This window comes from Chaetodon auriga, chromosome 13 (assembly GCF_051107435.1).
Source record: "Chaetodon auriga isolate fChaAug3 chromosome 13, fChaAug3.hap1, whole genome shotgun sequence".
Lineage (NCBI taxonomy): Eukaryota > Metazoa > Chordata > Actinopteri > Chaetodontiformes > Chaetodontidae > Chaetodon > Chaetodon auriga.
Window position 1 is genome coordinate 14,268,345 of NC_135086.1, and position 19,257 is coordinate 14,287,601.

The following is a 19,257-nucleotide window of genomic DNA, read 5'->3' on the forward strand; positions in this document are numbered from 1 at the left end:
AGCTCTTACTGAGATCTTATTTTGTCTTGATTTAAGGTATTTCATCTCGTTTATCCTTTGCTTTTTGCAGTGCTCCGATTCTAAAACCTTTAATGTGATTTTATTTTAGGTGAGTTGTTTGGTGTTTAGGACAATAGGTACCTCTAAAGGGACAGACAAGGATCACTTGTTCTCTTTCAAAGAATAAGCTCCAATGAAATATATACATCTCCACACAATCACATCTCTGTAGAGGCTCTGGTGGTTAAAACACACTATTCAACTGTTGTACTGTTGTTTCATACACGTTTTATATTATTTTCCTTCTTTGTCATATTTCTTCTTCTAATTGAGCGTGAGTGTGACTTTTAGAGTTGTCCAAATACACACAAGAAGTGCAGGCTACACACTTATATATATATATAGTTATGTTAGACATTAATGAGCTGATATAATATCATAGTTTTTGCACACTGGTACAGACTCTGACCTCCCTGTTGTCGTGACAAACTAGATGCAGATTTAGAAGAATTCATAAAAAACAGGACTTAATGTTTTGGTAAGCGTGCACTCACTGTGCAGAACAAAACAGGGCTGTGAAACACTGGCTTTTATTGCCTGTATTACTATACAATGATATACAGACACAGCGGTTATGGCTTGACTGAACCCAACTACTTGATCCATGATGCCATCTGTAGGTCACAGCTGTAAACACACCAAAGAGCTGCCTTCCAGCACTGAGCGAGCGTTCCCTGGTGAAAACATCACTCCTGCCTCTCGGGCCTCGACAAAAACACGAGTAACACAAATCTACATTTGAATAAGTTGTTTTTTTATTGCTTTCATTTCCAAAGAGCTCTCTGTTGTCTGGAAAAAAAACGCTGCAATTCAAAGGAGAATTGAGGTTTTTTCCGTTTCATTTGCTTCACTGCAGAACCCTGTCAAATGCATATTTCCATTCATTTCGACCCATAAAAAGATCTGGTATCTGTATACAGGAGGCAGCCTAGTTCAGTGAGGGCAGCGGCGCTTGGAACTGAAAGGTTCTATTTTGTTTCACACGTAATCTTTAAAGCTTTCCATTACACTCACTTTCATAATACAATGATTATGAACAAGTCTCACATTTTCTCATACAGCTGAAGGGGAACTTTAGTTAAGAAAAAAAAACAAAAATAGTCTGAGACGTATTCATACAACAAAGATCAGCAAATAGAATATTTACTTTACTTGAAATGGCATCAATCTGTGATGGCGGCTACTCCCGGCCACATTATGATCAATATAGGCTTATGTCAATAATACAACAAAATAGTTTCATATTTTCACCACTTTTTCTTCTTTTTTAATAAGTACACATTGTGCTGGGCCAGGTGTGAACAGAGCATTCAAAGGGTGTCCTGTTTTACATCATTTAAAATTTCATGGTATGCAGTATAGGAGACACTCCTCATCCAATGTAACAAAATAGCATTAAAAAGTCCAGGACATTGATATAAACCAGTTTGGCACTGAAGTTGCAGGACATTTTCAAAGCAGCAGTTTTCAATCAAATGAAAAAGTTAACAAAAACATTATGACAATGCAGTGAGAGTTTAACCATCTAAGAAAGAATGCTGGATCTATATCAACATGTTCCTGCTGTAAAAACAACCAATGACCAAATGTAAAACCAGAAAGATAGGAAGTGGTTCAGACCATTAGAAAACAGTATAAAATGACATCCTTAAAAAGAGGTTTCAGAGTTGAGAGTAAAAATGCCAAAAAATGCAGTCTCTGATGCAGTCTAAACCAGCGGACATGTCACCATTAAAGCATTAAAAAGCACCATATGTGCATGGACACATGTACAAATGTCCCAGATATGTGTAGAAAAGAAAAGCAGAGAGTCCAGGGGGAGAGGAAGGGCAGACGCCACCCGAGGGAGGAGGCATGGAAACAAGGTGAGCCAACTCAGTGAGGACGAGACTCTTTGTGGTTCAGGACACGAGCACCGCCGGAGGGGACCGTGGCGCTGCGGATGACCTCCATCCACCTGCGGGCAGAGAGAGGCTTTTCATCAATCCTCCCACAACCGGTGCTCTACAAAATGGCTTATGTGTTTAGTAAATCCGTACCTCTCAAAAGTGTATTCACTCTCCGATCGGAAATAGTAGACGTGGGACTTGAAATGCAGTTTGAAGACGTAGTCCTTGTGGATGTTTTCGGACTCTGAGGGGATGGTGACTGAGTAACCCAGCAGAGGGAGGCTGGCCAGCGGATAATCATCCTGAGGAAGAAAATTTAATTGACATGGAATTAAATTTTACTTTGGTTTGTGCGTAATCACAGACCAAAACAGTAATCAGAGCAGCAGAAGACCAAGCAGCACACAGTAGGCAGCAGTATTCATCCAAGTATTCAGGTCCTTTACTTAAAGGAAAGCATAAAATACTCTAATACAAGTATAAGTCCTGCATTTAAAACCCGACTTCAGTGGAAGTATTATCAGCAAAATGGACTTAAAGTGGCCCGGTCACTGATATATTATTATGTATTACATTATTAGACTATTAATACTGGTCCATCAATGCGTAGCAGCATTTTGCAGTTGTAGCTGCTCAGGTGGAGTTCATTTCAACTACTCTATATACAGTTAGCTAGTTTATTTCAGCAGTTCTCTACAAATCTGTTTTAATGTTGTTGTTTTTTTTTGAATATCCTAAAATCTTCACTGCTTTGTAAATGAGTGAAAGTTTTACGTCTCTGAGCCTTGAACAGTTTTTTAAATGAAACCATTTGAAAATTTTAAAGGTGAGGAGTCTCTTTGGTGGAACTGTCAACAACTCGCAGACATCTGAAACATGATGAGGAGCCCCAAATAAACACTGCATTACTTTAAGAGATCACAAGACCAACAGGTCAGGAACCCCTGATGTAAACTTTAAAATCGCATTGTATTTTACACACTTATCTCATTGTAAATGTAAAATCTTTATTTGTAAAGTACCCAGTAACTACAGCTGTCAGATACGTGGAGTAAAAAGTACAATATTTGTCTCAGAACTGTAGTTAAGTATAAAATATGCGGTCAATTCAGCATAAAAATAAGGATACTCAAGTACAAGTACGTACATCTACAGCCCAAAGTCAATCAACAAAAAAACGTTCTGGTGCAAGAAGTGAGATGAAACACTGCATGGGAAAGCCTGTAAATCTTCATTATGGCACAAAGATCAGACATTCTACACAGAGATGTGATGCTTTAATCCCAGAGGAGCGTAAACACTGTGGGAGAGAAGCCGCGATGTGTTCGCTGGACAAACAGAGCCGAGGCTGAATGTTCATCACCTGGTGAGACTTGTAGAAGAACAGGCTGAAGTTGGTGAAGACCACCCAGAGCTTCTGCCAGCCGTTGCTGTTCTTGAACTTCCTCAACAAGTTTCCTGACAGCTGATTCTACAAAGACAAGAAACAAGCTTGAAATCTAAAACTATTTAATTGCACTCACACATTGTAAGTCCACCGGTAACTACAGATTTTTGACTAACAGGAAGAAGGCTTCATGAAATAAAAGCATAAGTCTGGTGATATTCTACATTTTTCTTATTGTTAACAAACATGCATGAAAAGTCAAAACCAGCAGTGAACTGAAGTGTTGTCTGTGCATTCCTCTGCATCACAGACCTCGACTGTTCAAAAAACACCACTGTACACTGGGTGACATGTTCCTTCATTACAATGACATTAACCATGGTGGCTTACTGAGTATCAAATGTGTATTCATCATTCATCGTGTGTATTCAATGTGTATTCAATGTGTATTCAAACTATGTATTTGTGGCCTGACTTTAAACCTTTACATCTACAGTGTTAACAAATGGGTCAGACATGAAACTCAAAGTGTTGGGAAATGGACTTGGTTTTGGTCCTTTCATGGGATTTGTTGACAATAATGAAACTATAGAATATAGTCATCCCTATCTGTTTATCTTGTAGTACTTTAAAAGATAAAGTCATAACAAAACAGGAACTGAGCTGAGAACAATATGCAACAGTTTTTGGCTCTTCTACATTATTTCTAAGGATCATGGTGCCTCAAAAAAATGAACTTCATTTGCAAAACCAATCAATCAACCAATCACTGATCTGTACAATATGAGGCACCACAGCAACTTCTATTTTCTTTTTTCCTATAAAACACACACACAGTTCCTCTCCTGTCTGCCTGGCTCCTTTACCTCTAGACTCCTGCAGGATTCACTAAAGGAGAGGCTCTGAACACGGTACCAGCAGATAACAGACAGAGGAACTGCTCCCTGGCCACTGGGGGGCCCCACCAGGGGGGCCTTATTCCCACTGACTGGACTAGGGTCCTCTACCACGGAGGAACGCACAAACGCATGGGGAAAAGAGAGAGAGAGACAGAGAGAGACAGAGAGAGAGAGAGGAAAAAAAGACAGGGAGGGAAGGACAGAAACACAGAGACTGAGTAGGTGAAACACAGGCATGCAGAGACAGGGAAAAACACGAAGGCCGACGGTGTGTCCAGGCAAGGCTGTGAAGAGGACGTTGTTACAACTACAGAGGAAGAGCAGAACTAGATCAGGACAGGGTGATAGAGGGTCCCAAAACAGGATCGGCTGTGTTAGTGCGAGACGAGGACGTTTAGCACATCTAAAACTGCTCTCTCTCTATTTATAGACGATCAGAGACTTCGAGTGCCAGGGGAGGAGAAAAAGAACAGAACCACACAGGAAAGCCACAGTTTTGAGTTGAGATAAGGACGTCACGCAGGCAACTATTTGCCAAAAGAGGGAAGGAACAGTATCCTCACTGCGGCCACAAACGGAGCAAATAAACAGATTTAATATACAATGACCTGAGGCAAACGTTTTTCTGATATAAAAATAGTGCACACCATACAGCCCATCCTTTTCACTTTTGACAATTTGAGTGGAAAGACCTGGACTTTTTAAAGGAGCAGTTGTTTTCATAAGTTTGCACTGAAAAAGCTCTACAAACCCACTGTGCAGGACCTGCTCAGCGCCAAAAGGGGATGACAATGTTGTGTTTACAAATCGTTTCTCTTTAGTACAGATTTAAGTATCGACTTTGCAAATAATTTTTGAGGATGGAGATGCACTCAGACCCTCAAGGACACACGAAACTCTGAATGCAGACTGAATGTGAGCATATTTTCCGCCTAAATTTTCTGTCCCTGTTTGGCCAAAGTTGTTGTTTTCCTTGTGCAAGATTAAACAAAATCCTCTTGAAAGTAGCACAGGTTAGAAAATCTTTACAGTTACTGTAAGTAGAAAGAAAAATGAGCTGCTGATCATCAGTCATCTTTCTGAAAATGGAATTTATAAAATGCATTTTGACCCTTTCTATCATATTATTATTATTACTATCATATTTGTTTTCTAATCTGATTTTTACCCATTTCTTCATTCATAATTATTATAATAGAAGTATTTTTCTCTAACTGAAATCAACAGTGAAAAGAATGAGCCTTAAAATCATTTGAGTTCATTTGCTCAAAATAGCAAAAACATGTTCTTAATCATGGTGGAAATGGTTGATGATGGAGTGCAGCGCAGGAGGATACTGTTCCCCCTGAGAGATAATCAAAGTGAATTCAGATACAGCGCACACTCAGACACAGAGAAAGAAAACAGTGAGGCGGGGGGGGGGGGGGAGGGGGCAGGTCTGAGGTTTGAGTGCTGAGGTTTGGCTGGTACCTCCACAGCTATGCTAAAGTCCACCATGGACACACTGGTGTTCCTGTGCCAGCACACGTGCACCATGGTGTTACCACGGTGAGGGGCGGGCCTCTCCAGCAAGGCGTGCGACACGGTTACGTCGTCCTCGGACTCCGCCTCCACCGTGGAGTCCTCGGGGCATTCTGGGAAAGTCAGGAGGTTGTTACTGCTAGACAATGAGCGGGGTGAGGAGGGGAGAAGGGCGCTAAAACACAGACAATGTCAGATCATTCACAAATCAAACGCCGTCTTGTGTATGTGGGATTTCAGTCGGTGGGGTTTTTACTCAAAATAGAAGTATTTTCTGACAGTTGCTGGATATGTTTTTTTTTTTTTTTCCACTTTTTGTCAGACAGCACTACAAACTGAAGTAAACATTTGATATTCAGCTCTAAGTTTATGGAGTAACTTACTGTCTGTCAGAGTGCTGGTCAGAGGGTCACCTGAGGGCCCATTGCTGGTTTTAGCCGTCTCTATGGCCACCTGTATGTCCTCCATCCACTTCTGCATCTCTGTTAGTGAACTAGAGAGAAAAACACATAAACGGATAAAGTGCTCAGAACGTCCCATCGTAAGTCACAGCAGGAAGGCCTGGTGCTTACAGACAGTCCAGTTAACCAGAATGTCACAAGTTGGATCTGTGTTCGACTAAGTGTTCTGCCAAATTTTCCTTAAAAACACACGAAGACACCATCTGCTCTCCTGGAAACCGGATCAGCAAAATCTTAGTCTGAAGGCCGGAAAGTGGTTATTTTTTCTTTTTCTTGTCAAAAAAGCAGCGACGCTAACAATCGAGGGCAAAGGCTGTAAGAAGTCAACCATTAAAGTGAATCGATTATGAATTAACTCCACTTAAAATCTAAATCATTCTTGTGGATAGAGAGCTCACACTTTATGATCCAGGAACGTTGTATTTGCATATTAGCTAAGTGCTGCTGCTTATCACCTCATCTTTGATTGATGATCAATACCAGTGTCTTTTGAGGAGAATACTGACTGTAAATAAAAATACAGAAGTACATGCTGCGTATGTGAATATGTGCAAACAACTTTGAAAAGATAAAGTACATAACGTGCAGTATGTTTGCAGTACTTTCGGGCCGTAGGTACAACCAGTCAGAGGGTAGGTCTCCATGAAGCCTGACAGGCGAAGCCCAGGGCAAAGAAGGTCTGTAAACAGCTGCTGTGAGCTCAAAGTAATAACTGGAAGCGACCTCGATAAGTATATCAACATTTTTATGTTCCTCTCAGCCGGGCAAGAGGAAGCTGTGAGTGAGATGAACATGGCCGCCATTCTCTTTGCTTTTCTGCGAGTTTGTCATGATTTGAGAGAATCAGCTGCATCAGGCAACTATTCTCAGATATCACCAAACGACCCTCACACTGCAGAAGAATAAATGCACACACATCGGCAGTTGGAGTTAATTTTCGTTCTGTGCTTCCAAACAGCCGTTCCTACCTTGCTGCCACCACCACCGACTGCTGCTGCCCAACCAATGTGAAGGCATGAGGCACACCCCACTCATCTTCACTCTCTCTGATCTGGAAGAAGAACACGGAGATGCAGAAAAAAAAACATTAGAGAGGAGCAGAATCTGGGACAGCAAGGACCAAAATAGACAGAGAGGGAGAGACAGAGGGAGGAATGATGAAAAGGAAGTGAGCGAGAAGGACATGCGTAGTCCTGAAAGCTTGTGTCTGTGTGTGTGTGTGTGTGTGTGAGAGATTTTGTGTGTGATTTGGGGGGGGCAGACATTGAAAGAGCTGCACTTCAGCTGTTTGAGGCGGCTCATTTTGCAGTAATGACAAACTGGTGACAGCCGTTTGAAGCGCTCTGAGCTCAACTGAGAGACACAGCACTTACTGTCATGCCATGGAGCGGCAGCTGCCCGTGCACTTTGAACTGATTGGTCGCCATCATCCCTCGACTCGTGTACAAGATGACGTCATTGAACTGATCGGCGGAGAGAGTGAGAGGGGCAGAGACGATGAGAAATGAACACTGTTTCAAACCAAATGAGTGTGCTTTTTGTTTAAACGACTAAACTAAACGTATACAATCTAATAACTCTAAGGAAGCTGTCATAACAACTGGGAAATTATAAACTTTAACAGTGGAAGAAAAGAGTTTATAATCAAGAGAAATGAAGCGTGAATTTAAATTATTTTACAGCCCAAATATCCATCAGACATACATAGTTTTTAATACATTTTTAATGCCTTGTTTATCAAAGTTAGATTTGCAACTAAACCAAACACATGTGCAAAACACTTGCATGCTGTTACGACTGTCAAAGTTCTGAGCAACATGTGGTATATTTTATCTGCCAACACCATCTGACTAATGTACTGTATAGCTGGAGAGGATAAAAGCGTGATTATTTTTCCACTGAGATCACTTGGCTAAATAATTAGATTAGCGATATGACCTAATCTCAGAGAGTGGGTGTTACCAGGAAAAACATTCGTTGCTGTAGGCCTTTTCCAGACAGTTTGCTGAGGCACCCTAACCTGATGAACTCCTGAGGAAGGGAAAACAAAAAAACATGCAATATTTATTAGACACACACAACATAGTGTGTGTGTGTGTGTGTGTTTGTCAAAAAGTAGTTTAGAATTCAGAGAGAGAATAACAAACTTATTGCCAGTCCATTCTCTCCAGCGTTCCACTCACCCGACCAGGGACAACAAGATTGTCAACGCCAATCAAATCTTTATTCAGCTCCAGAAGCTTCTGGAAGTTCTCCATCTTGATCAGACTTCCCTGGAGCTGGTCCACCACTTCAGACACATCTGCCAGAGCAGCTACAGACCAACCACAGATAAGAGATTATTGGGGGGTGGACTTTAGAAGACCTAAATGTGTCTCTGTAAACACTGGCCCGGGGTTAGTACCTCTGCAGTCCCTGAAATCCACATGAGTAGCTGGGTAGTGTTTGCACAGGCGCTCCAAGATCTGCTTGTAGTGGGTGAGGCGGTGCAGAGGCCGCAGGATGAAGACATTCAGGGGGATGTAGCACACCTTCTGCAGCTCGAAGTCCCTGCAGAGACCCTCCAACCTGCGGGATGACCTGCACGCCTTCTCCAGCTCCAACAGAACTTCAGACTGCTTATGCAGGTTTGCTGTCAGGGGCTACAGACAAAGTTGGACCATGACGCACATAAATGAGCATCAGTTCGTCACTGTAATTACAAATCTGTAAGAGTCTGGTGTAAAGCGGTGATTCACCTTCAAGCCTTGAAAGTTCTTCAGCATGACGTCTCCAATGCGCTGGTAGTCTCCTTTTATGTGAGCGTTGGAGCGTCCTTCCCTGTAACAGATAAACATCAGCAAGATTTATCTCTAAAACGTTATGGAGCTGTGAATTAATTGACTAACGACACACAAGCACTTAAAGCTCATTGATTATTGAAATGAGCTTCACCTTATGCAAGAAAAATCCCAATGAAGTTGTAAAAGGCTGCTTTAACTTTGAGACAGAGATCCACCAGCAGGTGTCTCCCTTGAGTGAGCCGTTCCCCTGACAGGGTGCAGGAGCAGGCTGCCATTACTGGATTCATTCAGAATATTCATGAATTTGGTACATTTTTGCAGTCGCTTTAGGGAAACATGTCCAGTCTGTAAAGCACTTCCATCTTAATCTACGTCAGACAGCTTTCTAATCATGGCCACAACAACAAAGGCACACCTCGACAATGACATTTGAATATGCAAAGCTCAGAAAGAGAAATGTAGTTCTTGATCATTTGAGTGTGGTTCTTATCAGCAGAGTTGATTGTACTATCAATTTCAGCCTGAATGTGGAGGTCTAATGATCACCGGTAGCTAAAATAGGCTTTGAAATAAAACTATTATACGTGGGCACTTAATGGTCGTTAATTCTGACAGGCTGACAGGCTTTATGCATCACTGTCTGTGTGTGTGTGTGTGTGTGTGTGTGTGTGTGTTTGAGTGTGTGTGTGGTTCAGTGTGTGTTTGATAAAGTACAACATCATTAAGGCGATCAGACAGCAGAAACCCACAGGCAAGAAAAGGCCACCGAGACGACGGCTCCTCAGGCCATCTGAAGGCACTGGCTCGCCCTCTTCGACTAAATGCCAATAGACCTCATTAAAACGGGGGGTCGGAGTTGTGATTAACTGGACTAAAACCAAATGGACACATCGCTGGGCATGCTCCTGACCCCACAGGGGTCTCTTTGGTGTGGGGTCTGGCAGTGAAATGAGTCTCACCACAGGGCCAGTCTCTGCTCCACCTCCCTGAGAAAACCCGTGTGGAACTTGTGCAGAGGCTCAAAGGTGGAGAAGACGGAGTTCTTCAGAGAGTCTGGAGTTGCCTCATCTTGTCCTACAGCATTCTGGAAAGACTGAGATCATAAACACACACATGCATCAGAGTTCAAGTGAGAAAGATTACGTTTTTGTTGTTTACATTAAGACATATAACAATACTCCTAAAAAATAAAATTACATCTACTCCTTGTCCCTCACTGAAAAATCCAGAATCTATAAATACATAAAGTTGCATTTTGGATCATGACTTGCAAGCAAACTAGCTCAGATGTCACAAAATCCTGGTCATGCATACAGCACATGTGTTAAACTGCGATTTAAGATGAGCAGAGAGACACTTTCCTCCTTCAGCGGATGAATGTGGAAACAGCCTTCTGGCTTCAAACTCGCACATGCATCATTCTGCACAATGAAGGTCAAACATGTATTAAAGTAGCAATAAGCTAAACACATTTTTGAGAGGATGGGGAGGTCAAATCAGAAGCTAGAGAGGAAATCCCTCCATCTATGACCGGCATTAAAAAGCTGTAAAGGTGGACAAATCAAGTGCACTTCTCAAATCCTGGTTTCATGGTCTCAAGCTTGTTCAATGAAAAGTCTCTCATGAGCCGTTCAAGATCATAGGAATGGCACTGATCACTGCCGTGTTAGCGCACATCGTCCCAGGATACCAAGACCTTCATCTGTGTCTCTGCTGTTGCACCTCAGTCTTCTGACATCTCTTAAATCCCTTAATTGCTTGAGGATGAATGGAAGAATCGATAGCCAATCATTCCTAACACTGTTGCTCCATTTAGTCAGATTGAAGCCAAACGTTGCAAGTGGTGTGTTTGGCCACAGCCGACAGAAAATAGCTTCATTTCGCTGACGTGATGGGAAAAGGAAGTGAGTTTTAGGAGGAGCGAGTGCGTCTAGAAGGGCTTGAGAAGAAGCACCAGCTGTTGTTCAGATGACTTCACCTCAAACAGCAGCACCAACCAGTGTATGGGAAGAGAGAGGGTAAGAGAGACAGCACGCACACACGCAAACACACTCACACACACACAAACACAGCTGTAAAAAGAACAAGGACATGAGCCAAGCCAAATATTTATGAAGAGCGCTTCTCTGAAAATTACAAGATGAGAAAAGCTGCAGCCAGTGAAAAGAGATGCATCTCCTCCACACGTGCGAGCCGAAGCCGACGACAACAGCACAGCCTCGAAAGAGCATCCTCCTCGTCTGCTGTTGAGGGATCTGAACAATTAATATCCTGTCTTCAGCTCATTTGACATATTCTCAAATGACATGGCGTCCATGTGATTGTGCCCAGCCAGTGAAATCTAAGGGAGCAGACTGACATCGAGAACATGCAGCTATATGCATCCATCTCTTTAAATGCAAACAGTTTAGCATTCATAGCCTTGAGTGAGGCAGATAAATACATTTCAGAGTGCGGGTGTGGAGAATGAATAAAAAATGAAATCACATCTGCCAAAATATCCCTGTGTCACTGCCTGACTGTGTTTTGGCGGGCGCTCTGCAAACGGGGCAGCTAAGCGGAATAATCAATGTTTTCTCCCCAGAGGACAGAACAGGAGGAAACAAACAGAGGAGCAGCGTGTTGGCGAGCTCTCCTGGCTTTTCTTACCACAGTCACCACCTCCAGGTCCTTCACATACGTCCTTTCTGTGGTCAGCAGCTCCTTGGCGATGAAGTAGGCCCGATCTGTTGGGAATCTCTGCAAAGACGGTGCAACAGAGAGGAGAGCGTGAGCAAGAGCAACTGGACTTCCCAACCAGTCCGACCAGTATTTGGTGCCTTATTGGTCGTGATGCTTTGTCTGACCTATTTTTGTGACTAGATTTGCGGGAAAATACTCAGTCCCTGTGGAGAGTTATTCAGGACAGGTAATCTAGGTCCAATGCTATTTGGAGCATGTGACAGTGGCTTTGAAGCACAAGCTGAGAAAGAAACCTAAAAATCTGATACAACAAAGCAACTCATCGGAGTGATTATTGTTGTTTTTATCCGCAGAGGCTCCCTGTTATATCACAAACCTTCCTCCGAACCTCGTCTTCATCGTCAGTGCGAACGCTGCAGGCGTCGTTGAGCAGCGGGCTGGTGAGGGGGGAAGGCTGCCGGCCGTCGGGGCTGTGGCTGCACAGCTCCAGGGACTTCTGACCGTTGACCATGCCATGGGAGTGACCAGAGGACGCAGACAGGTGAGGGCTGTTGGACCCCACTCCTGAACGAGGTCACACAGCAACCGAGGTGAGGGGAGAAAGTGACAAAGATTCAAATCAGCAGAAAAACACCACAGGGAACCAGATCTGAGCAAACATTTCCCGAGTATTTGCATTAAAGCTACGTCAAGGCTCAGATGGGTGGAGTTTGGCACATGATGATTAGTCGATTGACAGAAATTAATCAAAACTATCGTGAAAGTCGAGTATCCTTCATGTCATTTTTTCAGCAAAAGCCCCAGAATGTTCTCTGGTTCCAGTTTTTTATCATTGTAAACTGAATATCTTGTGATGTGTGATGTTGGTGAGACAAAACAAGACATTTGAAGATGCCACCTTGGACTTTTTTTCACTATCTTCTGACATTTCTAAACTAAACATTCGATCAATTAATGGAGACTCAAATTCCAAAGACACTCTGGTGACATTTTGATAATGATGAAACATCTTTCATCATATCCAAATCAAATCATAATCCAACATGGCAAACACCACCCGCAGAAAAACTAAGCACACTTTACCAAACTATTTAAAGTATTTACAAACACAGTTTGTCTAGCTGAGAGATCGGCCTGCAGAAAGTGAAATATCAGCCATAACTCACTCTACAGTCCAGACAGCTCTGGCGGTCTTTGTGCCACAGCAATCAATACGCGAGCTGAGACAAGTACAGCAGGATGATCAAGAGGAAGATCTTCCTCAGTGTCATCTATGCTGACGATGTTCACTGAGCTTACTTACTATGTTTTCGCAGCACCTCTCTCTGCTGTCCTCTGGTGTGTCGCCACAAACACAACAGTGAGTACATGCACACAAACCAATGGAAGCTCAACGCACCAGCAACTCTGGGAGGGATTTACTGCAAACGCTACGGAGTGAAGGAGTGGAAACCATGACGTACATCTACCAGATCACTACGGTTTACACACAGACATTCACCAACACTACAAGGGGAATGAAGGGGAAGGGTCTAGTATCTACAATGAGCACCAGGCAGCAACAGCTGGGGTCTCAAAAAGAAGATTCAGAAAACCTCACTTCACAAAGGTCATCTTTATTGACTCTAAAATAACATATACACATTAAGTGAATATAAGTCTTGAGAAAAGCAGCATAAAAAGGTCAAAGCCGGGTGAGCGTCTAGAGGGACAACGTGAGCGAGAGAGAGACGGAAGGAAAAGTGTGAATTCATGCAGTCTTCCAGGCTTGGCTTAATATTAAATAAAAAATGATATTTATGAGTGTTAAGGTTTGGAATAAACAGCCTTGTGACGCTTTTCTGATTTTGTTATTGCTGCACTGAAAAGTCAGTTGGTAATGAGGAAACATATGCATTATTCAGTCCATGAATACAAATGAGTTTTACATCCATTTTCCTTGTAATAGTGACACAGTGAGCTGTGGAAACACAGCAGATTAAAATGCGGTTTTCAAAATTCCATCCAAAATGATCCTGCATGATTTCCTAGCCCTGAAATCTGCTATAACATCACATTCTCCAGTTCTACTAAATCATGAAGTGAAAGCGAAGTGACTGAGAGCGCTACCTGTATATTACAGCACATTCAGTACATGCAAAGAGCAGCCAGCGAAGAACAACGTGATGTGTACCATGCCTCAGTCCTGGTTTGGAAACACACCCTGAAGGACACCAGTGGTTGAAAAACACACAAGTCTCACCCACAGATCTGGGACTTTGAGCCAATCCAACACATGTTAGACAGTTTGGAGTTAAACTGCTATTTTCTAACTGCTCCAAATTACTTTTTGCTTAAATTACTGTGGGAGAGCTTTGTGCACCAGAGCTGGTTCCCTCACGCTGCAGAGATCCAGTAACTCCAACAAAGAAACAAGCCTTCTCTTCGATTCCAGAGTGCAGCTTTCAAAGTTCTGCTGCTGAAACTGGTAATGATCAGGAGGCACATGCACAGCAGGTGCCGGCTAACTTTAATCTGCACGAAACGGAAATATTCCTGCACACTGCTGTCTGGTTTTAAGTTATTGTTTGTGTGTTTCTAAACTTTTTTTTTTATTTGCCTTCACTGGACAGATGATAGTAGAGAAGCAGACAGGAAACAAGGTAAACAAGGGCTGTGATGTGTGGTAACCTTAAGACTACTGGGGTTCCCACTGTGGTCGTAACGCTGTCATGTCTGTGCTGAATAACAGAAGAATAAAGGGCTAGTAAAGGATAGATATTGATCCGGACATATAAAAATAAAATAACGAAATCTCACATTGGATTTGCTGCTTGACATCAATGCTAAAAACGTCTGAGAGCACCGCAAAAGCAGCCGACAGTGATGGATGAGCCAAGAGACTCTGTGCTTTGAGGTGTTGCCCTTAAACTGCCTTTCACACGTATAGCACACACGCAGTTACTAAAACCTGCTTCTATTTCCCTGCATATTCCCAAGCTCCTGTCATCCTTAACCTGATGTTCTATCTGCTCTGGAATAATTAACCGTTAGCTGGATCACTGCAGAGAAGGGAACTCAGATACTGGTTCATCTCGCCTCTTTCCACCACACAGACTGTGAGGAGTGACAAAACAGGTTTCCATGCAGTCACAGCTGGGGGACAAACACAGAAGAGATATGACAGTTTCATGCTGACAGACACGTGCTTACATTGGACAAAGAAAAAGAAATAAAAGACAGAAAAGACATGTGATAAAAAGATCATCACTTTCTCAAACAACACAAATAAACAAGATGGCAGAAGTGCAAAAGAAAACTGAAAAAGTGAACAGAAATAAAAGTGCAGTGCCATTTTTGAAGATTGAGAACTTGCGGACACCAAAGCAGCTGGAGGACAAAGCTTGATACCGAATTAGTGCCAGAGATACTCGAGCATGAGTCAAGTGCAGAGGGGATGCCAATAGTGAGCGTAGGAGCCATGAACTGTTGTGGAGTGGCTAAACTAAAACTGCAAGAGACATTAACCTTCGCCTGTGCCTGACCAAACCACAGCGGTGGCTTTCTAACGCTATTAGACCACACATCACAAAAATATCGTGAGGTTATATTTACTCCTGTTGTTGGATTTCTTTCTATTAAAGCCCATTTCAACGAATGTGATGAAACAAAAAAGATCCCGCAAGTCACTATAATGAGAAGCCTCCAAATGATGAGCTTGTATCGCAAAATAATCATCATTCATCATCTCAGAATAATGATACAGCAAATCAAAATAATGACAAATCTTGTCTAAATTAGCATGGGCTTACACCTGGATGTGTTATATGGATACCAACAGTGAAGACTACTTTAGATGACGCTTCACAAATTATGAAATTTTTAAGGTTTTTCGAGGACTCGCATAATATCAAACTAAGTCTCCAGACTCTAGAGAGAAAGCTATGTAAGTTTCTCATTATTTTGAGGTACCAACTCATAATTTTGAGATACTAAATCATTATTTTGAGACATTTTCTCATTATTTTGCGATACTAAGTTGTTATTTCCAGTTAAGCAAATCACTATTTTCAGGAATTGCTCCATATAGCAATACTAAGTCAATATTTTGAGAGAGTCTGTCATTATTTTGAGATACTACATCTTTATTTCAATTTACTAAGTCCTAATTTTGAGACAGTTTCTCATTATTTCATATTAAGTCATTACTGACAGATAAGTTTTCAGGAATCTTTCCATTATCTCGCAACATTAAGTCATTATGTTGAGAAAGTTTCTCATCATTTATATTTTTTTCATCACACTGGCTAAAATGGGATTCCATACTTGCTGATTCCCACCATCCTTATGAATAAAGCATGACAGATAAATGGGAGTTTCTGTTTCAAGTTAGCAAAGAGAAGACGGTACTGTAAACATAAACAATACTGAATATCAACCAGATGTTCAAACTGGTATTTGCAGCATATTATTGAGTTTCCACTCTGACAGCAAATACTTCAGACAGAACTCACTACTCTCACAACAATCACAGGCCAGATGCAGCATCAAGAGTAACAATAACTCAATCAGACGGCAGGATTGTTCCCAATAAACGGCTATAATGTCAACAATTACTGCCACAGTTATACATCCACAGGTCTTTAAGGACTCCGCAATAGACTTATAATGAGTGCAAAGTGTGGAATTCAGAAAACAAACCACCTTAATCAACCTAAAGGAAGACAAATGTCTACGACAATAATGAAATGATACATATGCATATCTCCCCTATAGCAGATCATAAGGCATCAAAGGATTCAATGACTCACACTGTTGTAGACCGACATGAACAGAGCCACTAGTTCTCTGTACTGTTTATCAATTCGATGCTATTCAGTGGTAAATCCTTACATGGCACTTGTGCGTTTTCTGCAGGGACAAAATCACAGAAAACCTCGTCCATGCAACAAACATGAAAACCCTGAACAGACTCCTTCCTTTGTGAAATCTGGCAAAGGGAAACATCCAGTAACCGAGATACTGAGGCTGGGCTCAAAAAGTGCTTCTAGTACGCAGTGCATTGCTTAAGAAGAGTACTGTGAACATGGTCCAACAGCAATAATCTGTCACCCACATAACACTGCTTTTCTTCCACCAACTGGACCTGAACTAAACCTTTTATACTCTCCTGCGGAGGCTCTCTGTGCACTAACAGCTGAAAATCTGTCCGCCATCCTCATCACTGTAGGCATTGCATCCGTCCTCATCTGCCTCCTCATCCAGCTGGAGGCTGCCAAAGGAAAACCTGTTCCTGGGTAGGGTGGAAGTGGAGTTGACCTCCACCGGATTACCAAACATCAGGGGACTGCTACAGGTGCCCCTGTTCGTCTCCACCTCAGACTCACTGGACTCTGAACCACTTGTGGTGGAGCACTCACTCATTTGAACTGCTCCCACATGTGTGACACCAGCCTGCCCCAAGCGTTTCTGCCCCAGAGTGGCCCTGGACCTGCCCGGTGCTGAGAGGCCATTGGCCATCATGCGGCGCTCAAGTGCAGCCATACGTTCAGCCCGAGACAGGACAGGACGCGATTCTTGCCCTGGGGTGGATGTTCCCTGATTTGGGGCTGGGTCAGGGGAGTGACGTACTTTAAGGGGCTTTTGTAAGCGAGGGGAGCGGCTCGGGAAGGGTGAGCGTCTGCCCTCGTTGAAGTGAGGGGGGGTGGAGCTGTAGCCGTTCTGCTCAGCGTAACCAAGGGAAGGTGATTGATGGAAAGCGTTTGTGGCAGGACTGGGACCGACACTCCTTGATCCCGGATGTGGGACTGTGAGAGGGCTGCTGCTGTGCCTTTCTCTAGCATGGAAACTGAGGTCTGCCATAGCACTATGGACAGGACTTTGGTCAACCCCTTGGTATGACTGCTTGGGAGACTCATCCAACTCATGGCTCATTTTGAGTGATTGCTTAGAAGATGAAGAGGAGTCCCTGTACCGCATCCTACCTAGAAAGTGCTCCTGCTGGGCCTGCAGAGCCCCGTTAATGCTCCCAGAGCCAGACCCACGACGGAGAACGACCTGCTCCCTATGACCGTGATTCAGTCTTCTAGCCTGGTCCCTGCCCATGTTATATTCACTTTCTAAATCACTGCAGTCAATGTAGGGGATGGAAGAGCTGCTGCCTTTAGCAGCCATAGATGCTGGACCTGTACTCAGATGTTCTGGGTGGGTCTGTCGTGTTGAGCCTCTTGTCTCCTCGATCCTGGACACAGAACCCGTTCTGTCACCATGGCCGTTTCTCTGGTGTGACGGGCTCGCCCTTGTCCTCGAGGAAGAGGGGTCTTCTGCACTCACCAACACCGACTCCTTCCAGTGGCGCCGAGGAGGAGAATCTACTCCGGGAACACCACTCTGACAGAGAGACAGAGGCAGAGAATTAAAGCATTTTATTCAGGACCACGTTTAATTTGATTAATACCAACTACAAGCTGCTGTTCTTGATTAATTCTGTCTGACCTGAAGGTAGCCTGTGGAGTTTTTGACCACCTTTGGGGTTTTGATGAATGGGCTTGTTCCTTGTGCTCTGCTAGCACACACAGAGGATGTACATACACTTGCATACAGTATGTGCATGGGGATGGTACACTACACATCCCTGCTGTCAGTTTTGCTGATGGACAGTGAGTGGTGGTAATGTGCCAATAAATGCAGCAGTTGCAGAAAAAGGCAGGGATGTAAACTACATCTGTGAGTAGGCACACCGAGGTTCAAGGACCAAAGGTGCAACTTCTTTTCGAACGATTACAGAATGACTGTAGTGTATTGAACGATGCAGATTTTAAAATATGAAAAAAACCTCAATGGTGTTTGGTGAGAAATGATGTAAATTAACTGTTTGTTCATAAGAAAACTTGACTTCTTAGCATTAAGGCTTTCCTTTTGTAAATGGAGGCACAATATAATGATAATAATGAGATTCTTAAGGTGACAAAAAAACAAAAACTGGGCCACTCACTTCTGTTGGCACTTCATGGTGGCGTGGAGAAGGCAACGGCGACAGGCGGCTGTTGTGTTGGACCCGACTGTGCTTCCTGGCAGACAGGATGTTGAAGGTCAGTGTTATACACTCTGAGCACCCTCGCCTTGACCAAATATGTCAAATGCGTCTGTGGCCTTTACCTTTCAAAAGGGATCTTTTTAAACTCAGACTCCCTGACGTAATCAATCACCTGCTTCTGTGTGCGACCGCTGCAGAGACAAGTACAGGAGAGATAATAATGAGCTATTCTGGGAGAGCTGGAGTAGACTGTTAAGTGATGGGGAGACGCTGCTGTGCGACTGCTGTCCTGACTGACAGAGAGCAGCTTTACGATGCAAACTCTTTCTACCTGAATCTGAAGGAGGAGCCCCGTGTGAAGAGCACAGGCTTAGGCTTGGGCTTAGGTTCCTCAAAGAGGCGGAAGAAGGCGTGGTACTCAACACAGATCTTCCAGAAGACTTTACAGCAATCTCTGCTGGCCATCAGAAACTCCAGAGTGTCCTGATATGAACTCTGGGGGGACACATAAATACGCATCTTACAGCACCAAATGCTAATGGGTTTAGTATTTTACACTG

At 43.1% G+C, this 19,257-nt stretch overlaps 1 protein-coding gene across 2 annotated transcripts in view; it reads right to left on the minus strand.

Annotated features, from left to right (window-relative positions):
- Positions 1-793: 793 nt before the first annotated feature.
- Positions 794-19,257, minus strand: part of LOC143330154 (FERM, ARHGEF and pleckstrin domain-containing protein 1) — a 53,241-nt gene continuing 34,777 nt past the window's right edge. Inside the window, exons 10-27 of one of the 2 annotated variants that reach the window (XM_076746427.1) lie at positions 19,029-19,192; positions 18,820-18,888; positions 18,656-18,731; positions 17,847-18,051; positions 12,059-12,246; positions 11,650-11,739; positions 9,960-10,093; positions 8,956-9,037; positions 8,622-8,859; positions 8,401-8,531; positions 8,180-8,248; positions 7,591-7,680; positions 7,186-7,268; positions 6,140-6,249; positions 4,203-4,339; positions 3,313-3,420; positions 2,100-2,251; positions 794-2,017 (exon numbers count right to left, since the gene is read on the minus strand). In XM_076746427.1, coding sequence (XP_076602542.1) covers positions 1,936-2,017; positions 2,100-2,251; positions 3,313-3,420; positions 4,203-4,339; positions 6,140-6,249; positions 7,186-7,268; positions 7,591-7,680; positions 8,180-8,248; positions 8,401-8,531; positions 8,622-8,859; positions 8,956-9,037; positions 9,960-10,093; positions 11,650-11,739; positions 12,059-12,246; positions 17,847-18,051; positions 18,656-18,731; positions 18,820-18,888; positions 19,029-19,192 — 2,208 coding nt within the window. In that variant the 3' untranslated portion in view covers positions 794-1,935. Of the gene's footprint in view, positions 2,018-2,099; positions 2,252-3,312; positions 3,421-4,202; positions 4,340-5,705; positions 5,870-6,139; positions 6,250-7,185; positions 7,269-7,590; positions 7,681-8,179; positions 8,249-8,400; positions 8,532-8,621; positions 8,860-8,955; positions 9,038-9,959; positions 10,094-11,649; positions 11,740-12,058; positions 12,247-17,846; positions 18,052-18,655; positions 18,732-18,819; positions 18,889-19,028; positions 19,193-19,257 lie in introns of both variants that reach the window. The other variant, XM_076746426.1, reaches the window with a different exon arrangement.